Genomic DNA, 21,637 nt, shown 5'->3' on the forward strand with positions numbered 1-21,637 from the left:
CTGAGAGTTAAATAACTTGAACCAAGGCCCCACAGTTAGTAAATGGCAAAGCTGGAATTTGAATCCAAGTCTGCCTGACCTAAGAGACCACTATTAGCTATACAAAGAATGTACTACCCCTATCTTACTGTCTCCATTTTAGAGATAAGCTAATTGAGACAGAGAGAAAAGGTAACTGGCTCAAAACTACCTGGAGAGCCAAGCTCAGTGCAGAACCAGACCCTCAGATGCCTGGCCTAATGCCCTTTTCACCTTACCTCTGGATGAGGAAAAACAGCTTTGAACCCCTAAAGATATTACATACAAGCTGGCATCCAAGGCTTCCAAACAGCTACTATAATAAAGTCCTTCCACCTGGATTCCTCTGGGCACCTAGCTTATTAACCAGGACTAGCCAAAGAATGCTCTTGGAGAAAGCTGGAAGAGCACCACTGGACCCCAAGGGAATTAAAAAAAAAAAAAAAAAAAAAAAAAAGCAGGTGGGTGGGGGGCAGACCAACTAAAGCAAAGAGCAGAGTGCTTCACACAGACCAGCACACTGGTCTCTTGAGTCTTCCTATGAATCTGCAACCTACAACTGGTGCCCTCTGCTGGCAAAAGTATACATCTCTTCATAACAAAAGTAAAACCTAATTACTACACCAGTGGCTTAGGAAGGAAAAAAAAAATCTGCTTCTGTCACAGACATTCTATTCAGGAATGAGCATTATTTCTTACCTACAACTTTCCAGTAGGCATATGCAACTTTAAATCGACTGCAATGATCCTCTCCTCTATCTGCTGCCCCTGCTTCACATCTGCAATTCTTTCCTTTCTGGATCCAAAGAAAATTGGGCTGTTTTACATAAAAAGGTAAAATACAAATAAATGATGCAAAGCCCTAAAGTCAAGAATACAGTGATGTGTATATGAGTGAGATCAGGTCTGCACATCTAGCAAGTACAGAGAATTGAGGCAGGCACACACTTGAAGTGAGATAAAACCCATGGGCAAGTATGCTGAAACATTTTGGTAAACCTCTACCTTCATAAAATAGCATGCTTATAATTCAGTCAACTAAGTCTCACTGAATATCTACTATGCAGGCTGTACCAGAGAGTGACAACATAAATCCTATATTAATATAATTCCAAAGAGCATACAAGCTGTTTGAGAAAATTAGACACAGGCATATACAATGGTAAAAAGTATGAGAGTCAAGTACAGAAAAGGTATCATGGAAACTTGGTGGAAGAAGAGGCAACTTCCAGTTGGGGAGAGAGGGAGGATGACATGAGAATAGAAATAAATTGAGAACTTAATAATTCTATGGAGTTTTTAAAAAGTATTCATAATTGCAAATATTTGCAAATAGGTAATTTCAATGTCCCATGATTTCATTAAAAAAATTTTTTTGGCCGGGCATGGTGGCTCACACCTGTAATCCCAGCACTTTGGGAGGACAAGGAGAGAGGACCGCTTGAGCCCAGTAGTTTTGAGACCAGCCTGGGGAACATGGTAAGACCTCATCTCTACAAAAAAAAATTTAAAACTTAACCAGGCATAGTGGTGTGCACCTGTAGTCCTAGCTACTTGAAAGGCACGGGCAGAGGGATCGCCTGAGCCCAGGAGTTTGAGGCTGCAGTGAGCCATGATTGCACCACCACTGTGCTACAGCCTGGGCAACAGGGCAAGACCTTGTCTTTAAAAAAATATTTAAAAGATACAATTTTTTAATCCCACTACTTTAATATACTTATATATTTATTATGTTAATAATACATTTTTTATTACAATTTTTATTGTGGTAAAATATACATTAAATTTGCCATCTTAGGCCAGGTGTGGTGGCTCACACTTGTAATCCCAGGATTTTGGTAGGCTGAGGTGGGAGGATCACTTGAGCCCAAGAGTTCAATACTAGCCTGGGCAACATAGCAAGACTCCATCTCTACAAAAAGATTTGTTAAATTAGCTAGGTGTGGTGGCACGTGCCTGTTGTCAGTTCTAGCTACGGGGGAAGCTGAGGCGGGAGGATCACTTGAGCCCACGGTTCGAAGCTCCAGTGAGCTATGATCATGCCACTGCACTCCAGCCTGGGCACCAGAGTAAGACCCTGCCTCCAAAAAAAGAAAAAAAGCCATTTTAACCATTTTTAAATATATGATTCATCAGCATTAAGTACATCCATAATGTTGTATAACAATCACCATTATCCATTTTCAGAACTTTCTCATCATCTGAAAAGAAATTCTGTACCCCTTAAACAGTAATTTCCCATTTCTATCTCTATGAATTTGCCTACTCTGGGTACCTCATATAAGTGCAATCATAGTATGTCCTTTTGTGGTGGGCTTATTTCACTTGGCATGTTTTCAAGGTTCATTCATCTTGTAGCATATACCAGAAATTTATTCTTTCTTATGGCTGAATATTCCATTGTATGTATATACCACATCTTGTTAATTCATTCACCTGATAATATTGAGTTAATATTTCACCTTTTGACAGACCACAGTTAACATTTCCCTAATATTTGATATTTAGTTTCCAATTTTTTACTACGTTATAATTTTTATGCAAAGACTGTTTTCCTTTCAATAAATTTTTCAATGAACTGTTCTGTTAGGTTAAATTCCTAGTAATGGTGTCCCAGAGCATATGAATACTTCAATAGTTCTTAATAAATAAATCCATAATTTTACTCTCCTCATTTGCCATTTTTCATAACCTGATGGACATATTCCTGTCGGCAGTTTGTTACAAATGTATAAAGTGTGACAAAACCAAATGGAGGGAAGATTTTGGAGAAAGAAAAGGAATTAACAAAGCAGAAACAGCTCGGAAGAGCTCTCCACTAGACAGAGCTGGCTGACTTCTGTGATAGGTTGCCCAACTGCTACTTCTATCCACAACCTGATGTTTTCCAATTAACTTGGTGACTCTTAAAAAAAAAAAAAAAAATCTACCTGTGTCAAGGATCCCCCGGACCAAGTCCATATTCAGAGATTTGATAGAAGGGCTCACAAAACTCAGCACTGCTAAGTGTCGTACTCATAGCTAAAGTTTATTACAGTGACACAGTAAGTGTACACAGTTGGATCATACAGGAAAAAGACATAAGCAGAATCTGGAGGAATCCATGTGCAGGCTTCTTTAGGATCTCTCCCTCCCATGAAGATTCACACAGAGCACATTTTTATACGAGGGATGTTTCTGCCTAGGGACTCAGTATGCAAGGTTTTCATTGGGAGTTTGGTCATATAGACACCCTTTACCTGGCATGTACCAAAATTCCATACTTCCAGAAGGAAAGCAAGTGTTCAGCATAAATCATCTTTGCACAGTCTAGGTACAGTGAACCACCTTTATTAGTTAGTGAACAGTGAGAATACCCCTAAATCCACGTGTTCAGATAAGGCCCAACCATGCAAGTAGGCCACTCTAAAAGATACCAGCCTCAGGCCAGATATAACTTTTTCTGCACACCCCCAATTCAAGATTCATTTCAGCCAAAAAGCAGCATCCCTCAACATATATATGTATATACCTATGGTAGAGTTGAAAAGATTGTGGATCACTTATACCTTATCCAAGTAGTTCTGATTGCTTTCCTTATAAACCTTCATTGAAAGCAGCTGTATGAAAGGAATAGGAATTTTGAGAAACACAGAATCTTTTAAAATTCAAATCAGATCACGGAACTCCTCTGCTCAAAACTGAAATGGCTCACCATTCATTTAGTAAAAGCCAAAATCCTTACAACAACCTACAAATCCCTGAATGATCTGGCCCCTCTCTGGACTCATTTTTCCTTTCCTCCTCTTCCTTCAGGTCCAGCAACCCTGAACAATTTGCATTTCCTCAGAGGCCAGACACAGTCCTGCCTCAGGGCTTTTGCTCTTCCTAATTCTAGAATGCTCTTCCCCTAAATACCTATATTGCTCACTCCCACATTTCCTTCAAGTCTTTGCTCAAATGTCACTTTCTGAGAGACCTACCCATACCACCCTAAAGTATGCTATCCTCACAAACATCCCTTGCAACACTCACCATTCCTCACCCTAATTTTTTCTATACTTCTCATCTTCTAACATACCATATAATTTATTATGTCTTATTGCCTGTCTCTCCCCAGTAAAATATAAGCTCTTTGAGGGGAGGGATTTTTGTCTTTTTTCTTCTGTATTTCCAGCAGAATCACCCAGCAGAAGAGTAACAAATTTTAACTTGACATAGTAAGAAACAGGGAGGCACTGAATTTAGGGATAGTAACCTTGTGCAAATAGCTAGGTCTTCACTTTTGGTGGTATGGGAAGATCAAGTCATAAGAAAATGTGAACGACTTTTTTTTTTAATTTCACTGAAGAGATGACCACAGTATACTCAGTTATTGAACAGCTTTAATAAAAGGAACTATTTCCAAGGGTGTGGGCACAGTTAAGGCAAATCAACAAGGTTTGAACCATCTTGGGACTAGAGAATCTAGCAATAGGAGACAGTTACAAGAAGCCAGAAAAGACCTAGAGCTATAAGAGGGCCACTGGAGCAGAGCTGTGGCCACTGACAATCTCTTGCTAAGTATATGAGAAAGAGAAGGAACAAATATTTCAACCTCACTTTTCTATCACTGTCCAAACCTACCATGAATAAAGCCAGAAAAGAGAGTATGCAGTTCTTCAGTAGTCAACCTCCCAGGAACACAGAGCAAGAGATAAAGATGGAAAGTGGATCAGGAAGGGCAAAAAGAATATCCAGCACAATGGCCATTTGGTAAAGCTATACATGCAAGACACAATGCTTCAATGTGCTACCAGCGTCTTCAACTATGTCCAAATCTTCCGTCTAAATCTTCTCTTCCTAATACCAGTGGCATCATCATCCTCTCACTCACACAGTAATTTTGATTAATCTACTCCCTCTTCCTCATTCTTCATATATCCAATCATTTGTCAATTACGCTTTCACAACTTACCTCAACTTCTCTGTCAGTCTATTTCCAATGCTCTTTGTTCATGCTCTCATTCTCTTACCTGGTTAACATCGGTTGTCTTAGCAAACTTGCCACTTCGAAACATCCCCCACTGCCATTTATATTACTCAATGCTACTGGACTAATCTTTGTGAATTAGTTTCACTACCATTATTGTTGTTCAAAAACCTTTAATGACTTTTACTGCCTACCAGGTAAGTCCAAACTCCTTAGCCTACTACTCAAAGACCTCAGTAACCTGGTTCCAACTTAACTTTCCCAATTTATTTCTCACAACTCTCTTTTATCTTAGTACAAATTAGTCATTTGTTATCTGGAAGTCAGTGAAGCTTAGTAGAAGGAGCAAAATGACTAGAATTGGTCAAACTTGGATTCAACTCTCAGTTCTATCATGTCACCAGCTGGGGGTCCTTGGGAGTCACTTTTCTGGCATGAGATTTAGCAACCTTATCTGTGAAGCGGAAGGTTACTGAATGATGCAGTGAGAACATTTGTAAATGTACCTAGTGTTTGGCATCCAATAGGCATACTTCTCTGAATATGCTCCATGTTTCTGCCTATCTGTCCTCTACCTAAAATGCCCTTTCTCCTCCCACCTTCTCTATAAGACCAATCTTTTAAGGTTAAATGTTACATGCTCCACAATGCCACTCTTGATCCTTCTTCCTACCTGAAGTCCCCTCTCCTCAAAACTCACATTATTTACACCTTCCTAACAAATACTTAAAACATTACGGATGGCTAACAGGATTCACCTCTCCTACTAGAGTTGAAGCAGCAGTGATTTAGAGAACTACCATATGGAAGCTCATCCAGCAAGTAAAGCGCAAAGCCTAAAGACCATGCATGTCTCGCGTACTAAGATATAAAAGTATGCCTTTTGCTAGTCTGTCCCACCTCTTCATTAGGGGCCATATAGTAAGATTACTGTGTACCAGAGACTACAGTAAGCCCTTCTTTATATGCATTCTTTCATTGAATCTGCTCAACAATCCTATGTAGCAGGTATTACCATTGCCTATTTTTTACAAATAAGGCAAGTGAGGCTCAGGCCAGTTTGTCCAAGGTTGCAGTGCTAGAAAGTGACTGTGTCAGGAATAGAATTTGGTCTATTGGATGCCCAAATTTATGTCCTTAAGGGCTATGAAATATTAAATCAGACACCCACTATGAAGCAAAGTACATTTGCAACATAAGCATCAAAGACAAAATACACCTTTGATTTCTAAAAAGTAATCAATTAAGGAGAAAAGAGTCTTAATTTTCATCAGAGAATGTACATTCAGTGACAATGGAACTAACTCCAATTTGGATGGATGGTGTGAACAATATGAGATTGTGACACAATGCTGTAAAGATGCATCATCTCAAAATAAATTGAATTTCAACCAGAATGCAGGTATATGAAGACAGCAACCAGGTTTGTCTCACTGTTGTGTACCTCTAGATCACAGAACTGTCTTACACAAACGTGCCTAACACCCAATGAAATTGATGATAAACACTGGGAAATAAGCACACTGTTTAAATGGCAAAAGTTTATACTTGAGAACTTTAGAGCAGGAAATGATACCTATTTCAGATAGATTTTTTAAGTAAACCATACAAAGTGGTAAAAGAATTAAAGAGACAAAGAAAGCCTGCCTAAATGGAGAAGGAAGCAGATAAGAATAACTACCAAAGGTGTCATCCTAAATCCTTTCCCTCTCTGAAGGTTCAAATTATTTAGCTTCAAATGAAAGTAAAAAAATACGTGGAAAATATAATTGCCCTTGTCTTCCTAGTTTGGAATTCCTTTTTAAATAGCAGCTTTCAAATATCTTTTTATAATAAATGTTTTATCTTGTAACATTTAAATTCTTATTTAAGGCAAATATGAAGTTCACTCAAAAAGCAGGACAGCTAAGGAGTTATTTGACTAGGCAGTCTTTGTTGCTGTTTCAAAAGGCCAAAATAAGGCTAAGAGGAGGAAAACTTCCCCAATGATCACTCTTAAAGTGATTCAATAAGTTGGTTAAGATGCAGAAAGACACTTAACCTAAGTGCAAGTGCTGTCTTTTTGGGTAAAATCCGTGCAGTCTGGATGCAGTTCTGCTCAAAATCCAACATCCAAATGCCTATCTGCAATCAGCAGATGCAGGCAGACAAAACTGAACCTAAAATGCAAATTCTCAAAACTTAAGCACACTTAAAAGGTAAACTAAGTAAGTCTACAAATCCAATAACTGATACTGTCACTTCTGGTTTTGAAGGAAATCATAAACGCAAAATTCTCAAGTATCCTCAATCTTTTAGGTTTACTTAAAAACAAAAATTATGAAAATTAGATTTGAATATGAAATGTTCCAATCACTAAGTTAACAACGGGTGAATAGGTACAATCAGTATAGTCATTCTGATTTGATCGTTATCACTGTGAACCTTAACCACTTGCAAGTTTTGTTTTTTTTTTTTGGATACAGTAAATCAGTACCAATGAGAGCTTTTTAAATGACCTGAAAAACACTACAGATATTCCAGTCAAAAAACCTAAAATGCTCCAAAATCCGAAATTTTTTGAGTGTAGACATGACATTCAAAGGAAATGCTCATTGGAGCAGTTTGGATTTTACATTTTTGTATGAGAGTTGCTCAGCTGGTAAACGTAATGGAAATATTCAAAAATTGAAAAAAATCCAAAACTCAAAACACTTCTGGGCCCAAGAATTTCAGATAAGGGATACTCAACCTGTATCATCTCTAACAGCCTTTCAAACCACTTTCAACTAATAACTACTGAATTTATACTTTTAAAAGAATGTAAATACAAAATATCTTCACATTAAGATGAAAAATAGGAGGTTCACTTTTATTTTGCTGATCTGTCAAAATACATTCAAGCATGGCACAAAAATTATATTCAACACTAGGTTCTGTACCCTGCTCCCATGAACTCTTAAATCTGAATAATGTTAATTCTCATAGGTGGAAGGGGTCAAAACATACAACCAATTGTCCCTCTTCCCCAAGTCCCACATGCCAAAATGTCTGCATATAAACTGACAAGAGGAACCCAGAAGTGACTAAATACCACTATGCTTTTTTCTTCACTACAGTTTATAGCAATTTTAAGGGTAGACACGTGACAATGAAGTGTTAATATACCATGAACAGAACAGGTTGCCTTCCTAATAAACAGAAAATCCTTTTACATAATTCATTTGCAAACTTTAGAAGCCACTATATTCCCATGTTGGGAATAATATAAAATGACAATAACCTTCTTATTAAACTGAAAACCCTGAGAAAGGTGTACTATTCCAATTGACCCAGATCTTCCCACCAAAACTGAGTAAGTCAAGCAGAGTAGTATTTAACAATTACAACGAAAAATCTCAGAATCATTTTCTGTATCCTAGAGGCCACTCTACAGCCACCAAAAAAAGCTGGACCAAATTACCAAATGAAGTAGCCCACATGTAATTTGTACATCACTAGAATTAAAAAATAAGACAGAAATGTATGGAAAGTGTAGAACTATTTGAGAGCAAAGGATTTGACTATGTGTTAATCACTTCAATGTGCAAAAACATCCACCCCATTTGTCATAGAGGATAACACTATTTGTACCAAGCATCCGCTACCCTTTGTCAAAGTGACTACTGAGCAGCCATAACCCAGCCTAATAATCTTAACCTTTCTTCAAACTTCTTTAAAAGCCCTATCAGGAAAAAAAAAAAAAACTGGCAAGAACTAGACCTTAGGAATTGAACAGTGACAAGAAGTTAAAAAATGGTTCAATATTAAAATATTATTTTATTTTAAAGCCCAATCTTTCAGAAAGCTTCTTAGTATAGCTTTGAGCCTTCAACGTCAATATTTAAGTCAAATATTTAAGTTAAATATTAACATCAAGTTAAGCATACTAGATTAAAAGGTACTCTGAACCCACCCACCAGGTTATACATACTCTCACTCAATCATGTAAAGAATTGAATTCTTTATTTGTGATATCCATAAACGTTGCTATTCTCTATTTCTATCCAGAAAGGCAATTTTCTCCTATTATCAGTCTTGTTCTTCTCTTATAAACAACAATTTGAATGCTATTGCAGGAAAGGGCTACAAATATACATTTGTTAACCAAGCAGAATACACAGATATTTTGCTTTACAACTTGCACCTAAAATACCAGTATACGTAGCTGGTTCATTAGTTGTCATAGCAATTTAGGGCTATCGCCCAAGCTATGCATAACATTTTACATTTTCAAACCTCATATAGAAAGGGCAATTGTGATATGAACTGGCAACTATTCCTGTGAAGCCCATCTCAGTTACAAGCGAATGTGTAACTTCCAATTCTGCAAAGAATTTTGATGGCAAAACTTCTAAATCTGATGCAATTGTCCTAAGCAAGTTTTTAAACAAATTGTTTCGCAGCTACTCTGCCATTCTGCCAGTAGATGGTGACAAATATCGAGAAAAGGATTTCCATGAGGACAACAGTTCAGATATAGGAAAAAAAAAAACCGTTTAAACCTGCTCTGAAAGTACAAAAACGCATTTGAGGGTAAAATATAACCCTTATTTTTAACCATTCATTACAGACAAACCAGTAAGAGGGATGAAACTAGGCCATCTGAAAAATTTTAAACAGTTTATATGAATGACATGCTTAACACAAACTATATAGAACTACACAGTACACAGTTTGAAGTAAATTGTCATAGAAATGACCAACCATGTCAAGATGATAAGCAATTCGCTTAGCACAAGAGATGGATGCACAGAAACTTAAGAGTTTAAAAAGCCACATCCACCACTTCAAAAGTTTTGCCTGTAAGGGATATAATTCAACACGCAACTAGCAGGGCAACAGGATAGGGGAAAAAAACCACAGGACCTCTTAAGTTTCTCTAAGTACACATCAAGAATAAAGAATTAACACGTAAAGTCTTAAACAAACATCCCTTAAAAACGGTACGGAATGGATCCTAGAAAAAAAATGTTAGACATATACGGTCAAACACAATGATTTATTAAAAATAAAACGTAAAAATGATTTTTGTACATATGCTTCCAAATTTCAGGCATGGGATCCAAGTAGATTTCATAGAAAACGCTGTAGCCAGGTTATTAAGTCCTTACAACAAAGTAAACTACCCCCCACCCCAACCCCCACCCAGGTTTTGCTACAGAATCAGCAAGTTCACTCCCTCCCTCCCCCCAAAAAACACAAATTAAAACAAGACATTTTGCTAGTATAAAAACGACCAAGGTCCAAGTAATAATAAAAAAATAGAGTCCATCAATGACTGTAACACAAAAATGTGTATGTGAGGCCGAGTCCATCTTCAGAGGGAGAGACAAGAGAGGTGGCAGGCAAATAGAGGAACACCCCCAAGGGTAAGCAGCCTTAGAAGTGGCTCCCCCAAGGGCAAAACAGGGAAGGCGGTATGTGAGGGGGTGGGGCTTAGGAGTTGACCCCACTTGGGCTGTTGAAAAGAGCTACCCCTATAGCCACTCCCAGGCATTTTAAATTTTCTTTTAGAAGGAGCTGCCTCCATAGCCACCCCCACCGCCATAGCCACCTCTGTAAGGTCCACTATTACTGCGACCGCCCCAGCTGCTGCCTCCGCCGCCGCCGCCGCCGCCGCCGCTCTTCATGGGCCCATAGGAGGACTGATGCTGGCTGTAGCTGCCGAAGCCGCCGAAGCCGTTACCGTAGTCGCTCCCACCGTAGGACGAACCGCAGCCGCCGCCTCCGTAGGCATTGTAGCCGCCGCCACCGCCGCCGCCGTAACCACCGTAGCTGTTGTAACCGCCGCCGCCGCCCTTGGAAAGGCCGTTCTGGTCTCGACCACCGCCGCGCCCCCGACCGCCTCGGCCGCCCCGGGAGGATCGGGAGCCGCCTCCACCCCCACCGGAGTAGATATCCTCCTTGGGGACTGCCTTCTTCACCTCCACGCGATGGCCCTGAATCGGATGGAACTTGACCACCGCGGCCTTGTCTGCCGCGTCGTGATTCTGGAAATACACGAAGCCGAATCCACGCTTCTTCCCGGACTGCTTGTCGGCAATAATCTCGGCCTTTTCCACGGTGCCAAACTGCGAGAAGTGCTCGATCAGGTCGCCCTCAGCCACGTCTCCTTTAAGGCCTCCGACAAAGAGCTTCTTAACCTTGGCATGGGCACCGGGCCGCGCCGAATCCTCCCGGGACACCGCCCGCTTCAGCTCCACAGTGTTGCCGTCCACGGCATGGGGCGAGGCGGCCATGGCGGCGTCGGCCTCCTCCACATTGGAGTAGGTCACGAAGCCAAAGCAACGGGAGCGCTTGGTCTGGGGATTCACCACCACCACGCAGTCCGTCAGAGTCCCAAAGGCCTCAAAGTGGCCGCGCAGGCCCGACTCACTCGTCTGCACATTGAGGCCGCCGATGAACAGCTTACACAACTGAGAATTCTCCATCTCCAAGGCCCGGGCCTTGCCCCCGCCCTGCGAGCTCCGAGGTTTCGCCGTCGCCGCCGTTATCGTTGGTTAAGGCCTCTACACAGCTTGGGCCCAGCCGTTGCTGGAGCCACCCCCGCCGGTCACCGACGGGGAAGGGAAAAAGGGAAGGGGAGGGAAGGAAGGAAGAGAGGAAGGGGGAGGGAAGGGGAGCGGTGCCGGCTAAAGGGCGAGCCGAGGAGACTGGAAGACAACCAAGGCCACCGCTACCACCGCCGCCGCCACCTCCGCTCCCCTATCTGGGCACCACACAAAGAGGCCGCTGAACGCGCGCGCACCCTCCCCGAGGCGTGCGTCACCGCCGACGTACGGCAGCCTAGGGCTGCCAGCCAATCCCCGCCTCGCTCCCCTTAATCCCGCCTACCGCGCCGCAGCGCCGCTCTAGATCACGGACTCCCCGCCCTCCGCGGTCTATTCAAGCCCGCGGCCTGTGCCGCTCTCGCCTCCGCTTCTGCCAGCCCGCTTTCATTCCCGAGCGCCCCACTGTCCCTTGACATGGGTCCCTCCCTGCCCTCCGCGCACCGCCGCGATTCATTTCCTGCTAGCACCGCGGCTGTTCCCAGTGTTTCTCCCCCTCCCTTTTACTCATCCCCTCGCCCAACTCCGCAGTAGCGTTCGCGCCAGCCCCTTGAGAGACATATGAGTTCAGCCAATCACCGTGATCCTCTCGCACCCACTTCCGTTTTCGGCAGCTGTTGGACGGGCGCGCTCCCCGGTGCGCGCTTGCCCCGGCGCCCCCAGTATGAACAGCCTGCCTGCCACCCCCGCGCCTTCTCCCGCCCAGGGCTTTGCGGGGGAGAGAGCAGGGGGCGCGATGGGGGCCATTCCCAACGGATGCAGCCTGGGGCGCCACGCGCGGGCTTTTTGAAAACTTGACTGTTGGGGTTGGGGGCCCGGATCTACCCGCCGCCTCTCCGCTTGTCGCTACACCTGGCGTCCCCGCCCCACCTCCCGCCCGCACAAAGATGGAGGGCAGAGGCCTGGTCCACGAAGGCGGTTATTAACCGTTTACAGTAGGCCCGACGTGCGGTTAAACTAAAACTTTGCCACGTGGCCCTGCGCAAAAGCGAGCCCGAGGCGGCGGTGTGAAAGACAACAGGGAACCAAAACAGCTTCAGACATTAGGAACCAGACGAGGCGCGACATCCCTGCCTCCCTGCCATCCTTGAAGCCCTCCCACGACGCCCTCTCAGAGGAGGCCTTTTCAGGTCCCCTTGGCACACTCCAGCAGACATTTTCATTTAACCTCAGTGAATGTTTTTTTATGTGTAATTTACATCATCTATATGTTGCTTTCTTTGAACTAGAATGTTAGCTTTTTTTTTTTTCTTGAGATGGAGTTTCACTCTTGTTGCCCAGGCTGGAGTGCAGTGGCACAATCTCGGTTCAGCAACCTCCGCCTCCTGGGTTCAAGCTGTTCTCCTGCCTCAGCCTCCCAAGTAGCTGAGATTACAGGCGCCCACCACCACACCCAGCTACTTTTTGTATTTTAGTAGAGATGGGGTTTCACCATGTTGGTCAGGCTGGTCTCAAACTCCTGACCCCAGGTGATCCATCTGCCTCGGCCTCCCAAAGTGCTGGGTTACAGACGTGAGCCACCGCGCCTGCCTAGAATGTTAGCTTTGCTTATTATTATTATTATTATTATTATTATTATTATTTTTGAGACGGAGTCTTGCCCAAGCTGGAATGCAATGGCACCATCTTGGTTCACTGCAACCTCCACCTCCCGGGTTCAAGCGATTCTCCTGTCTCCTGCCTCAGCCTCCCGAGTAGCTGGGACTACAGGCAGGCACCACCACGTCTGGCTAATGTTTGTATTTTTAGTAGAGACAGGGTTTCACCATGTTGGTCAGGATGGTCTCAAACTCGTGACCTAGTGATCCGCTGGCCTCAGCCTCCCAAAAGTAGAATGTTAGCTTTTTAAAGGTGTTGGTTAGATGAACGTTTTACAGAGAGAGAGATCATATACCCCTAAGTTACTGCTTTTAGTGCCCTCACTCAGATGGGAATGGAAGAAAATTACAACAGCTTCCATTTATTGAGCCTTTGTGTGCCAAGCAAGATACATGGGGTGGGACATAGAATATGAGGCATTACGTGACCAAAAGCCTCCAAAACCATATGGAAAATGCTGAAGAAGTTAAGAGGAATTCCTCACTGTATCCTCAAGTATTCAGGAAAGATTTAGAAAGAATTGGAAGTTGCACTGAACCTCACAGCCAAAGACTAGTTAGTATCCTAAGCAAATTAAGGCTGGAACAGAAAACCAAATACCACAAGTTCTCACTTACAAGTGGAAGCTACACATTGAGTACACATGGACACAAAAGAAGGGAACATTAGACATCAGGTCTTTTTTAAGGATGGAGGGTGGGAGGAGGGTGAGGACTGAAAAACTACCTATCAGGTATTATGCTGATGACTTGGGTGACAAAATTATCTATACACCAAACCCCCAAGACTAACAATTTACCCACATAACAAACCTCCACCCTTAGGTTCAAGGGATTTTAGGTATCCCTTGAACCTAAAATAAAAGTTGGAGAGGAAAAAAAAAAGATTTCTATAGGGAGTTCATTTGAGCAAAATCCAGAAGGAACATAAGCTTCAAGAGACAGGGAGTGGACCAGTTAGTTTGAGAGAAGCAGGCAGTTTTAGATAGAAAATAGTAAGAGGTCAGATAGGTTGAGGGTATTTGGTACTATGAAATGATACTATGGAATGTGTTGAATCTTAGGTTAAGTAGTTTGGATATTGTAACAAAGGTAAATAGATGGGCTAAGGTTTGAGGGTAAACTAGTCTGGTCTATCACCTACCCTGTAACCATCCAGTTATGTGACTTCGGGCAAGTTACTTAACCTTTTAAAAAATGTAATCAGTTTTATTATCTTAAAATGGGAATAATAAAACATCTTTCTGTTGTAGTGAAAATTAAATGAGATTCTACATGTAAACATGTCTACATGCCTGGTACATAGTAAATGCTCAGTTTATCCAATTATATGAATCCTATGCCTGGTGCTGGCAATATGGCTGTAAACAACAGACAAAAACCTCTGCCCTCATGATGCTTACATTCTAGTGGGAAGAAGCAGGCAATAAACAAATAAGAGTGGTATATGGCATGTTAGATAGTGATAAATAACATTGAAAAAAACGAAAGAGGACAGTAGAAAGCTATTAACCTTGTTATTACAAAAAAATTTCAAATGTCAGGATTTGCCTATTGATAATAAAGAAAGGGGAAAATGGGCTGGGCACAGTGGCTCATGCCTGTAATTCCCGCACTGTGGGGGGCTGAGGCAGGTGGATCACTTGAGGTCAGGAGTTCAAGACTAGCATGGCTAACAAATTGAAACCCCATGCGTGATGGCGCGTGCCTGTAGTCCCAGCTACTTGGGAGGCTGAAGCAGGAGAATTGTTTGAACCCAGGAGGCAGACGCTGCTGTTAGCTGAGATGGCACCACTGTTTTAGAGTCATCCAAATCTTAAACCAGTAAAAGATGAACTCCTAAAGGAATAAAGGCCATAACTTATTAAAACTGTTACTTTAGGAATTTACAATTTTGGTAGATAGTTTTTGCCTACATTGTTTTTAAATAATAGTTTACCAGCAGTGTCCAACCTTTCTGGCACAAGAGACCTATTTGGTGAAAAACAATTTTTCCACGGACCAGGATTTAGTTTCAGGATGATTCAAGTGCATTACATTTATTGTGCACTTTATTTCTATTATTACTGCATCATAATATTCAATGAAATATAATAATTACACAACTCACCATAACGTAGCATCAGTGGAAGCCTTGAGCTTGTTTTCCTGCAACTAGCCGGTTCCCATCTGGGGGTGATGGGAGACAGTGACACCCGAAGTGTGTTGCTTATGTCCAGTTTACTCCATAATCTCGTTTTGCTTGCTGTCACTGCAGAAAACCCTGCTTCACAAATATAGGATGCTGGAAATGGAAGCAGGCTTTTCAGTGCTTTTGTGGCAATCTCAGGATATTCCACCTTGACTTTAATCCAGAATGTATGGAGATTTGAAGTTGTCTCAAACATACAAGGCCACTGTCACTTGCAATCTCAAGCAGTTGATCCTCTTCTAGTATGGACAAAGTCGATTCCCCTGGCTTATTCACAAATGGGTGGTCGATCCATTCCTTCCCAGCTCAGGGATTTTTTTGTGGTTGGCAAGTAAAGCTCAAACTCTTTTGAAAGCTGAGCTAGGTGATCATGCACCAGCTGGGAGAAAGAAGGCATTGGCTCAGTCACTTTCAAAATCTCTGCTAATGTTTGAAACACGTCAGAAATCCCAATGTTCACTCATCGCCCCCGTAATTCCAGTTTGGTTTTGAATGCAGCCCCTTTATCTGCTGATTTGAACACAGTTGTCATTCTCCCCTGAAGTGACAGATTGAATTCGTTGAGCAGGTTGAATGTGTCACACAAGTAAACAAGTTTTGCCACCCATTCTATGTCACTGAAATGTGCTGCCAGTGGTGACTGTTTTTGTAAAAGAAATCTCTGGAGTGGCTCCCATAACTCAAAAACTCTGGCCAGTTATCTACCTTTAGAAAGCCATCTCATTTCTTATACACCTCTCACAGAGTAGCGCAAACAGACGTTGAGTTAAGGGCATGCACTTTAATGTCACTGATAATTTTAATCACATCCTGCAAAACGTTAAGTTCGGGTGACAATTTTCGGCTACCCAGCATTTCTCTATAGATGACACAGTGCATAGACTCACATTCGGAAGTGACCTCTTTGACCTGAGCAGTGAAACCAGAAAGCCATCCAGTCATATCAGCCACTCTGTGCATATACCGACACAAAATGACCAATTCCGGTTTTCTGATATGTAATCAAAGTCTTGAATAGTTCTGCACCTGTGGTGTTGGTCGGCAACAAAAGTGCACATAACATATCCCCCTACACATCCTCCTGCAAAAGATATGGCACAAAAACAAGCATTGTTGTCTTGTTGTCAACATCGGTAGACTCATTAACCTGGATTGCATACCATCGTGACTCATTAATCTTCTCTAACAATTGTGCCCCAATATCCTCTGCTATTTCACCAATTTGTCTAGTTATGGTACTAGCCGAAAAAGGAACATGTGCCACCTTTTGAACTTCAGCCTCTCCTAAAAGTTCATGATAAATGTCCTTAGCAGCAAGCAGGAACAACTCTTCACCAACGGTAAAGGGATTCTTAGCTTTAGCAATGCAATTAGCCACTAAGAATGATGCTCTCAGTGCAGATACATTTGATGAAGTGGTGGCCTTCAATAATTGCTTCTGGTTTTTTGTTTGTTTGTTTTTGAGACAAGGTCTTGCTCTTTCACCCAGGCTGGAGTGCAGTGGTGCAATATTGGCTCACTGCAACCTCTGCCTCCTGGGTTCACATGAGTCTCATGCCTCAGCCTCCCAAGTAGCTGGGACTACAGGTGCACACCACCACATCCAGCTAATTTTCGTATTTTCAGTAGAGATGGAGTTTCACCATATTGACCAGGATGGTCTCAAACTCTTGGCCTCAAGCAATCCACCCACCTCAGCCTCCCAAAGTGCTGGGATTACAGGTGTGAGCCACCGTGCCTGGCCAGTTTCTTCTGTTCTTTGTGTTCATTTGAAAAACTTGAAAAACTCCAAAGCCTTGTGTTTTAATGCAAGGTGCTGGGTCTCCATGTGGAGAAGCAGTTTTGAAGGGTTTCATGGCTTTGTTGGATAGCTGGTTGCCACATGTTATACAAAGCGGGCTTGTAGAATGTTAATCACCTGTTGCAATGAGCCTGTAATTTAAGTAGGACTCTTGGTATTTTCTTTTAAATGCAGCTTTATTTTTGAGGGCAGTCTTAATGTCTTCTGATGTCTCATCATTCAATCTGTCCCCCTTGACAAAGAAGCTCTCCAGTGACATTTGTTTTTTACACATTTTGGCTAGGGTTAGCTTGTGGGCTTACCAAAATGTGACTGAGACAAGTGCACAGCATGGGAAAGAGGCACGGATGGAAGTGGCAAATAAAATAATGGGCAGGCCATGCTCAGACTAAAGTGTCAGATTCTGACAGCCTGCCACCAGATGTAGCTGTACAATTGAAGTACAACAATTCACTTGCCACTATAAAGCCTACCACCAGCCACGGCTTAATTGTCACTTGCCACTCACTGATAGGGTTTTGATATAAGTCTGCAATTTATTATGGTCTCTGTGCAGTCAAACCTCCCTGCTAATGTTAGTCTGTGTTTGCAGCCACTCCCCCGTGTTAGTATTACCACCTCAGCTCCACCTCAGATCATCAGGCATTAGATTCTCATAAGAAGTACACAACCTAGATACCTCGCATGTGCAGTTCACAATAGGGTTCATGCCCTATGAGAATCTAATGCCGCTGCTGATGTGACAGTAGGCGGAGCTCAGGTGGTAATGTGAGCAATGGGGAACAGCTGTAATACAGATGAAGCTTCACTCGCTCACCCACCGCTCACCTCCTGCCCAGTTCCTAACAGGCCACAGACTGATACCAGTCCGTGGCCCAGGAGGTGGGAACCCCTGATCTATACCACTTAAATGGGGATTCATTAGGGTTTTCATTTCTGTTGACTAATAAAACTTCACAGAGGTAAATGTCAGGTCTAGACACCTTACATATAGTATGGTGTAGGGATGATCAGAGAATGTTGTAGAGACATTAAGAAAGCCAGGATACATGCAGTATGATTGGAATGTTAAGTTTCTTTGTGTTTGTTTGTTTGTTTGAGACAAGAGTCTGATGCCCAGGCTGGAATGCAGTGGTGCAATCTAAGCTCACTGCAATCTCCACCTCCAGGGTTCAAGCAATTCTCCTGCCTCAGCCTCCTGAATAGCTGGAATTACAGGCATGTGCCACCACTCTCAGCTAATTTTTGTATATTTATTAGAGATGAGGTTTCACCATGTTGACCAGTCTGGTCTTGAACTCCTGACCTCACGTGATCCACCTGCCTCTGGCTCCCAAAGTACTGGGATTACAGGCATGAGTCACCACACCAGGCCAGAATGTTAGATTCTTTTTGGAGATTAGATCAGTAAAGGTAGGGACAGTCAATAAAAGGAGTATTGTGTAAACACTTAAATGATGCAATTTCCTCCTCTAGGTCATTAAGGAGGAAAAACTGTATTTTTTTCTACTTTGCCTTTTAGATCACTGCCTGAGTTTACTTTGTTTCTTTAACTTGCTTACAGGTGTCTCAGCCTTCCAAAATAAAACATTTAAAAATATAACTGAAATTTAGACCACCTTTGGCTTCCATCCCTCTTGCAAGCTTGATTACAAAAACCTAATGGAATGTGATGGTTACACAAGTCATAGAACTACACACTAAAAAGAGTGTGTTTTAATATTAAATTATACGTAGAAAGAGAAAGAAAGGAAAGACTATGGCCAGCTATATTTCCAGAAAGCAACAGTGATTTTTTAAAATCAACTTTTTATTACATCCATGTTTGTTTTGCAGTTAGGATTCTGCTATGGACTAAATTGTGCATCCCTGGTCCCCACTCTCAAATTCACATATTGAAGCCATAACTCCCAGTACCTCCAAATGTAACCATAATTGAAGATAAGGTTTCGAAAGAGGTGATTACATTAAAATGATGTCATTAGGGTGGGGCCCTACTTCAATATGTCTGGTGTCATAAGAAGAGACAACAGCAGCACAAGTGCATAGAGGGACGACCATCTGCAAGCCAAGGAGGAGAGGCCTCAGAAGAACCCCAAACTGCCAGCACTTTATCTTTGACCTCCAACCTCCAGAACTAGGAGAAAATAAATTTCTATTGTTTAAGCCACTCATTCTGTAATATTTTGTTATGGCAGCACTAGCAAACTAGTACAGGTTCTATTTTTATTTATTCAAGGTGAACATTTCAAAAGGGCATTCTCTGCCACTTGTGGTGAAAGTATATTTTTTCTAGTGGACCCTAACAACTCATATCAAAAGCTTTTAAATTTGGCCCATTCTTTTGAACCAGCAATTACACTTCCAGAAATTTATTACAGTGAAATAATTCAGGACCTATACAAGGATTTAGCTATAAAGATATTTATTTTAATTTAATTTGTTTATACTAGAAAAAAAAGTTGGAAATGACCTAATTGTCCCAAAATAGCTGTCTAATAAATAGGGAAACAACTGCTCCAGGTGAGAATACTATATTATGAAGTACTTAAATTGATATTACAGAGGAAAAAGTCATGACTTGCATGTAGATATAAATCTCATACCATCAAGATGATGTATAAAAGGTCACACTATTTATTTTACCAAATCAAATTAAGTCTGACTTAATTTGAACCCCATACTTGTCAGAATGGCAAAAATGTCAACATGTCATTACTGGGGTTCCTTCCACCTTTTTTCATGCAAAGGCACTTGCCTGTCTCTCTTTAATAAACTGCTTTTTGTGGGAAAAGAAAAAAAACCCAAGAGGAGGATTATCTTTAAAAGGGTCTCTCCTGAGGTGAGAAAATGAGCAGACCTATTCATTTTGTAGTGATGTTAATTGTACCTTGTTCTTCTCCTGTATATTCCCTTGCCTCAAGAGCAAAATCTAGGCTTTTAGAAGAGGGAATTGTATTAGTCTCCTCCAGATGGAAGGAAATGTTGAAGGAGGACCAGGTGCAGTGGCTCATGCCTGTAATCCCAGCACTTTGGGAGGCCGAGGTGGGCGGATCACGAGGTCAGGAGATCAAGACCATCCTGGCTAACACGGTGAAACCCCGTCTCTACTGAAAAATACAAAAAATTAGCCGGGCATGGGGCGGGCACCTGTAGTCCCAGCTACTCTGGAGGCTGAGGCAGGAGAATGGCGTGAAGCCGGGAGGCGGAGCTTGCAGTGAGCCAAGGTCATGCCACTATACTGCAGCCTGGGCGACAAAGTGAGACTCCGTCTCAAAAAAGAAAAAAATGTTGAAGGAGGAGGGCTTAGTGTGAATAAAAGATAGCTTCCCAAGTCTAGAAGTGACAAGAAGCTTCTGAGTTTTCCCCACGGGAGGAAGCCAGTATAGCCTCCATCACCCCCAACTCCACCCCATCCCCCACATCATTGATAACACTGAAGGCTGAACATTAATTATCTTGAAAGTAAGGTAATCACCTTGGTGTTGGAACCAGATCCATATTCCTGGACTCATGTAAACCTGGAACTTTTTATACACAAGTCCAGTAATAACAGGGTTTGAATTACCAGCCAGATGGGTAGGAGGTTGGGGCAGATTATCAAAATTAGACTAAACAAATTTAAACATTTCTCAGAATATCTGTTCCCTAAAACACACACACCCAAGTACATACACATGCACAGACTCATACACAGAATATGTACCTTCTAAATTAAAGGTATTTAGAGTGTTCTATTGTCATTTATTTATCATTTCATTTCATTCATTCATGGGCTAGGTGTTGTGAATAAAGAAAAGTCTCTGGCCTCTAGGAGCTCACAATTTTGGGAGAAAGAGAAAATCAATTATAATACACATGACAAGTAGTATAACAGAAGTTGTAAACACAGTGTGTTAGGATAGAAATGAAGAAACCCGGAGTTCAGTAAATTCTTCAAATAAAAGCTGACTTCAGAAGTACGTATAATAATTAAGCCTACAAAAGGTACAGGAAACAGTGTGTGTACATGCTGTGTTTGGAACTGAAAAGTAAATGTGATGGTATATATTAGTTTCCTATTGCTGCTGTAACAAATTACCAGAAATTTAGTGGCTTAAAAAAACACACAAATATATTATCTTATAGTTCTGTAGGTCAGAATCAAGGTGTTGGTAGGGCTGTGTTTCTTTTTGGAGGCTCTAGGAGAGAATCTCATTCCCTGCCTTTTCTAGCTTCAAATGTCAGCCTCATATTCCCTGGCCTGTGGCCCTCTTCCATATTCAAAGCCAACAATAAGCCAGTTGAGACCTTCTCACTTTGGATCACTCTGACACTAACTCTTCTGTCTCCCAGATAATCCTGGTGTAATGGACTGAATGTTTGTGCCCCCCCAAAATTAATATGTTGAAACCCTAATCCCAATGTGACAGTATTTGGAGGTGGGACCTTGGGGAGGTAATTAGGTCATGAAAGTGAAGCCCTCATGAGTGGGATTAGTGCCCTTATAAGAAGAGCCCAGAGGGCTAG

General features: G+C 42.0%; 2 protein-coding genes across 4 annotated transcripts in view; both read right to left on the minus strand.

Moving 5' to 3' along the window:
• The window catches only part of KLHL3 (kelch like family member 3), a 275,618-nt gene that overhangs the window by 126,916 nt on the left and 127,065 nt on the right, over positions 1-21,637 (minus strand). The window lies entirely within an intron of this gene.
• Positions 8,932-11,753, minus strand: HNRNPA0 (heterogeneous nuclear ribonucleoprotein A0). The gene has a single exon (XM_032157978.2). The coding sequence runs from the start codon at positions 11,419-11,421 to the stop codon at positions 10,501-10,503; it is 921 nt and encodes a 306-aa protein (XP_032013869.1). The 5' UTR covers positions 11,422-11,753; the 3' UTR covers positions 8,932-10,500.

The sequence above is a fragment of the Hylobates moloch genome, unplaced genomic scaffold (assembly GCF_009828535.3).
Source record: "Hylobates moloch isolate HMO894 unplaced genomic scaffold, HMol_V3 SCAFFOLD_6, whole genome shotgun sequence".
In the NCBI taxonomy this organism is placed as follows: Eukaryota; Metazoa; Chordata; class Mammalia; order Primates; family Hylobatidae; genus Hylobates; species Hylobates moloch.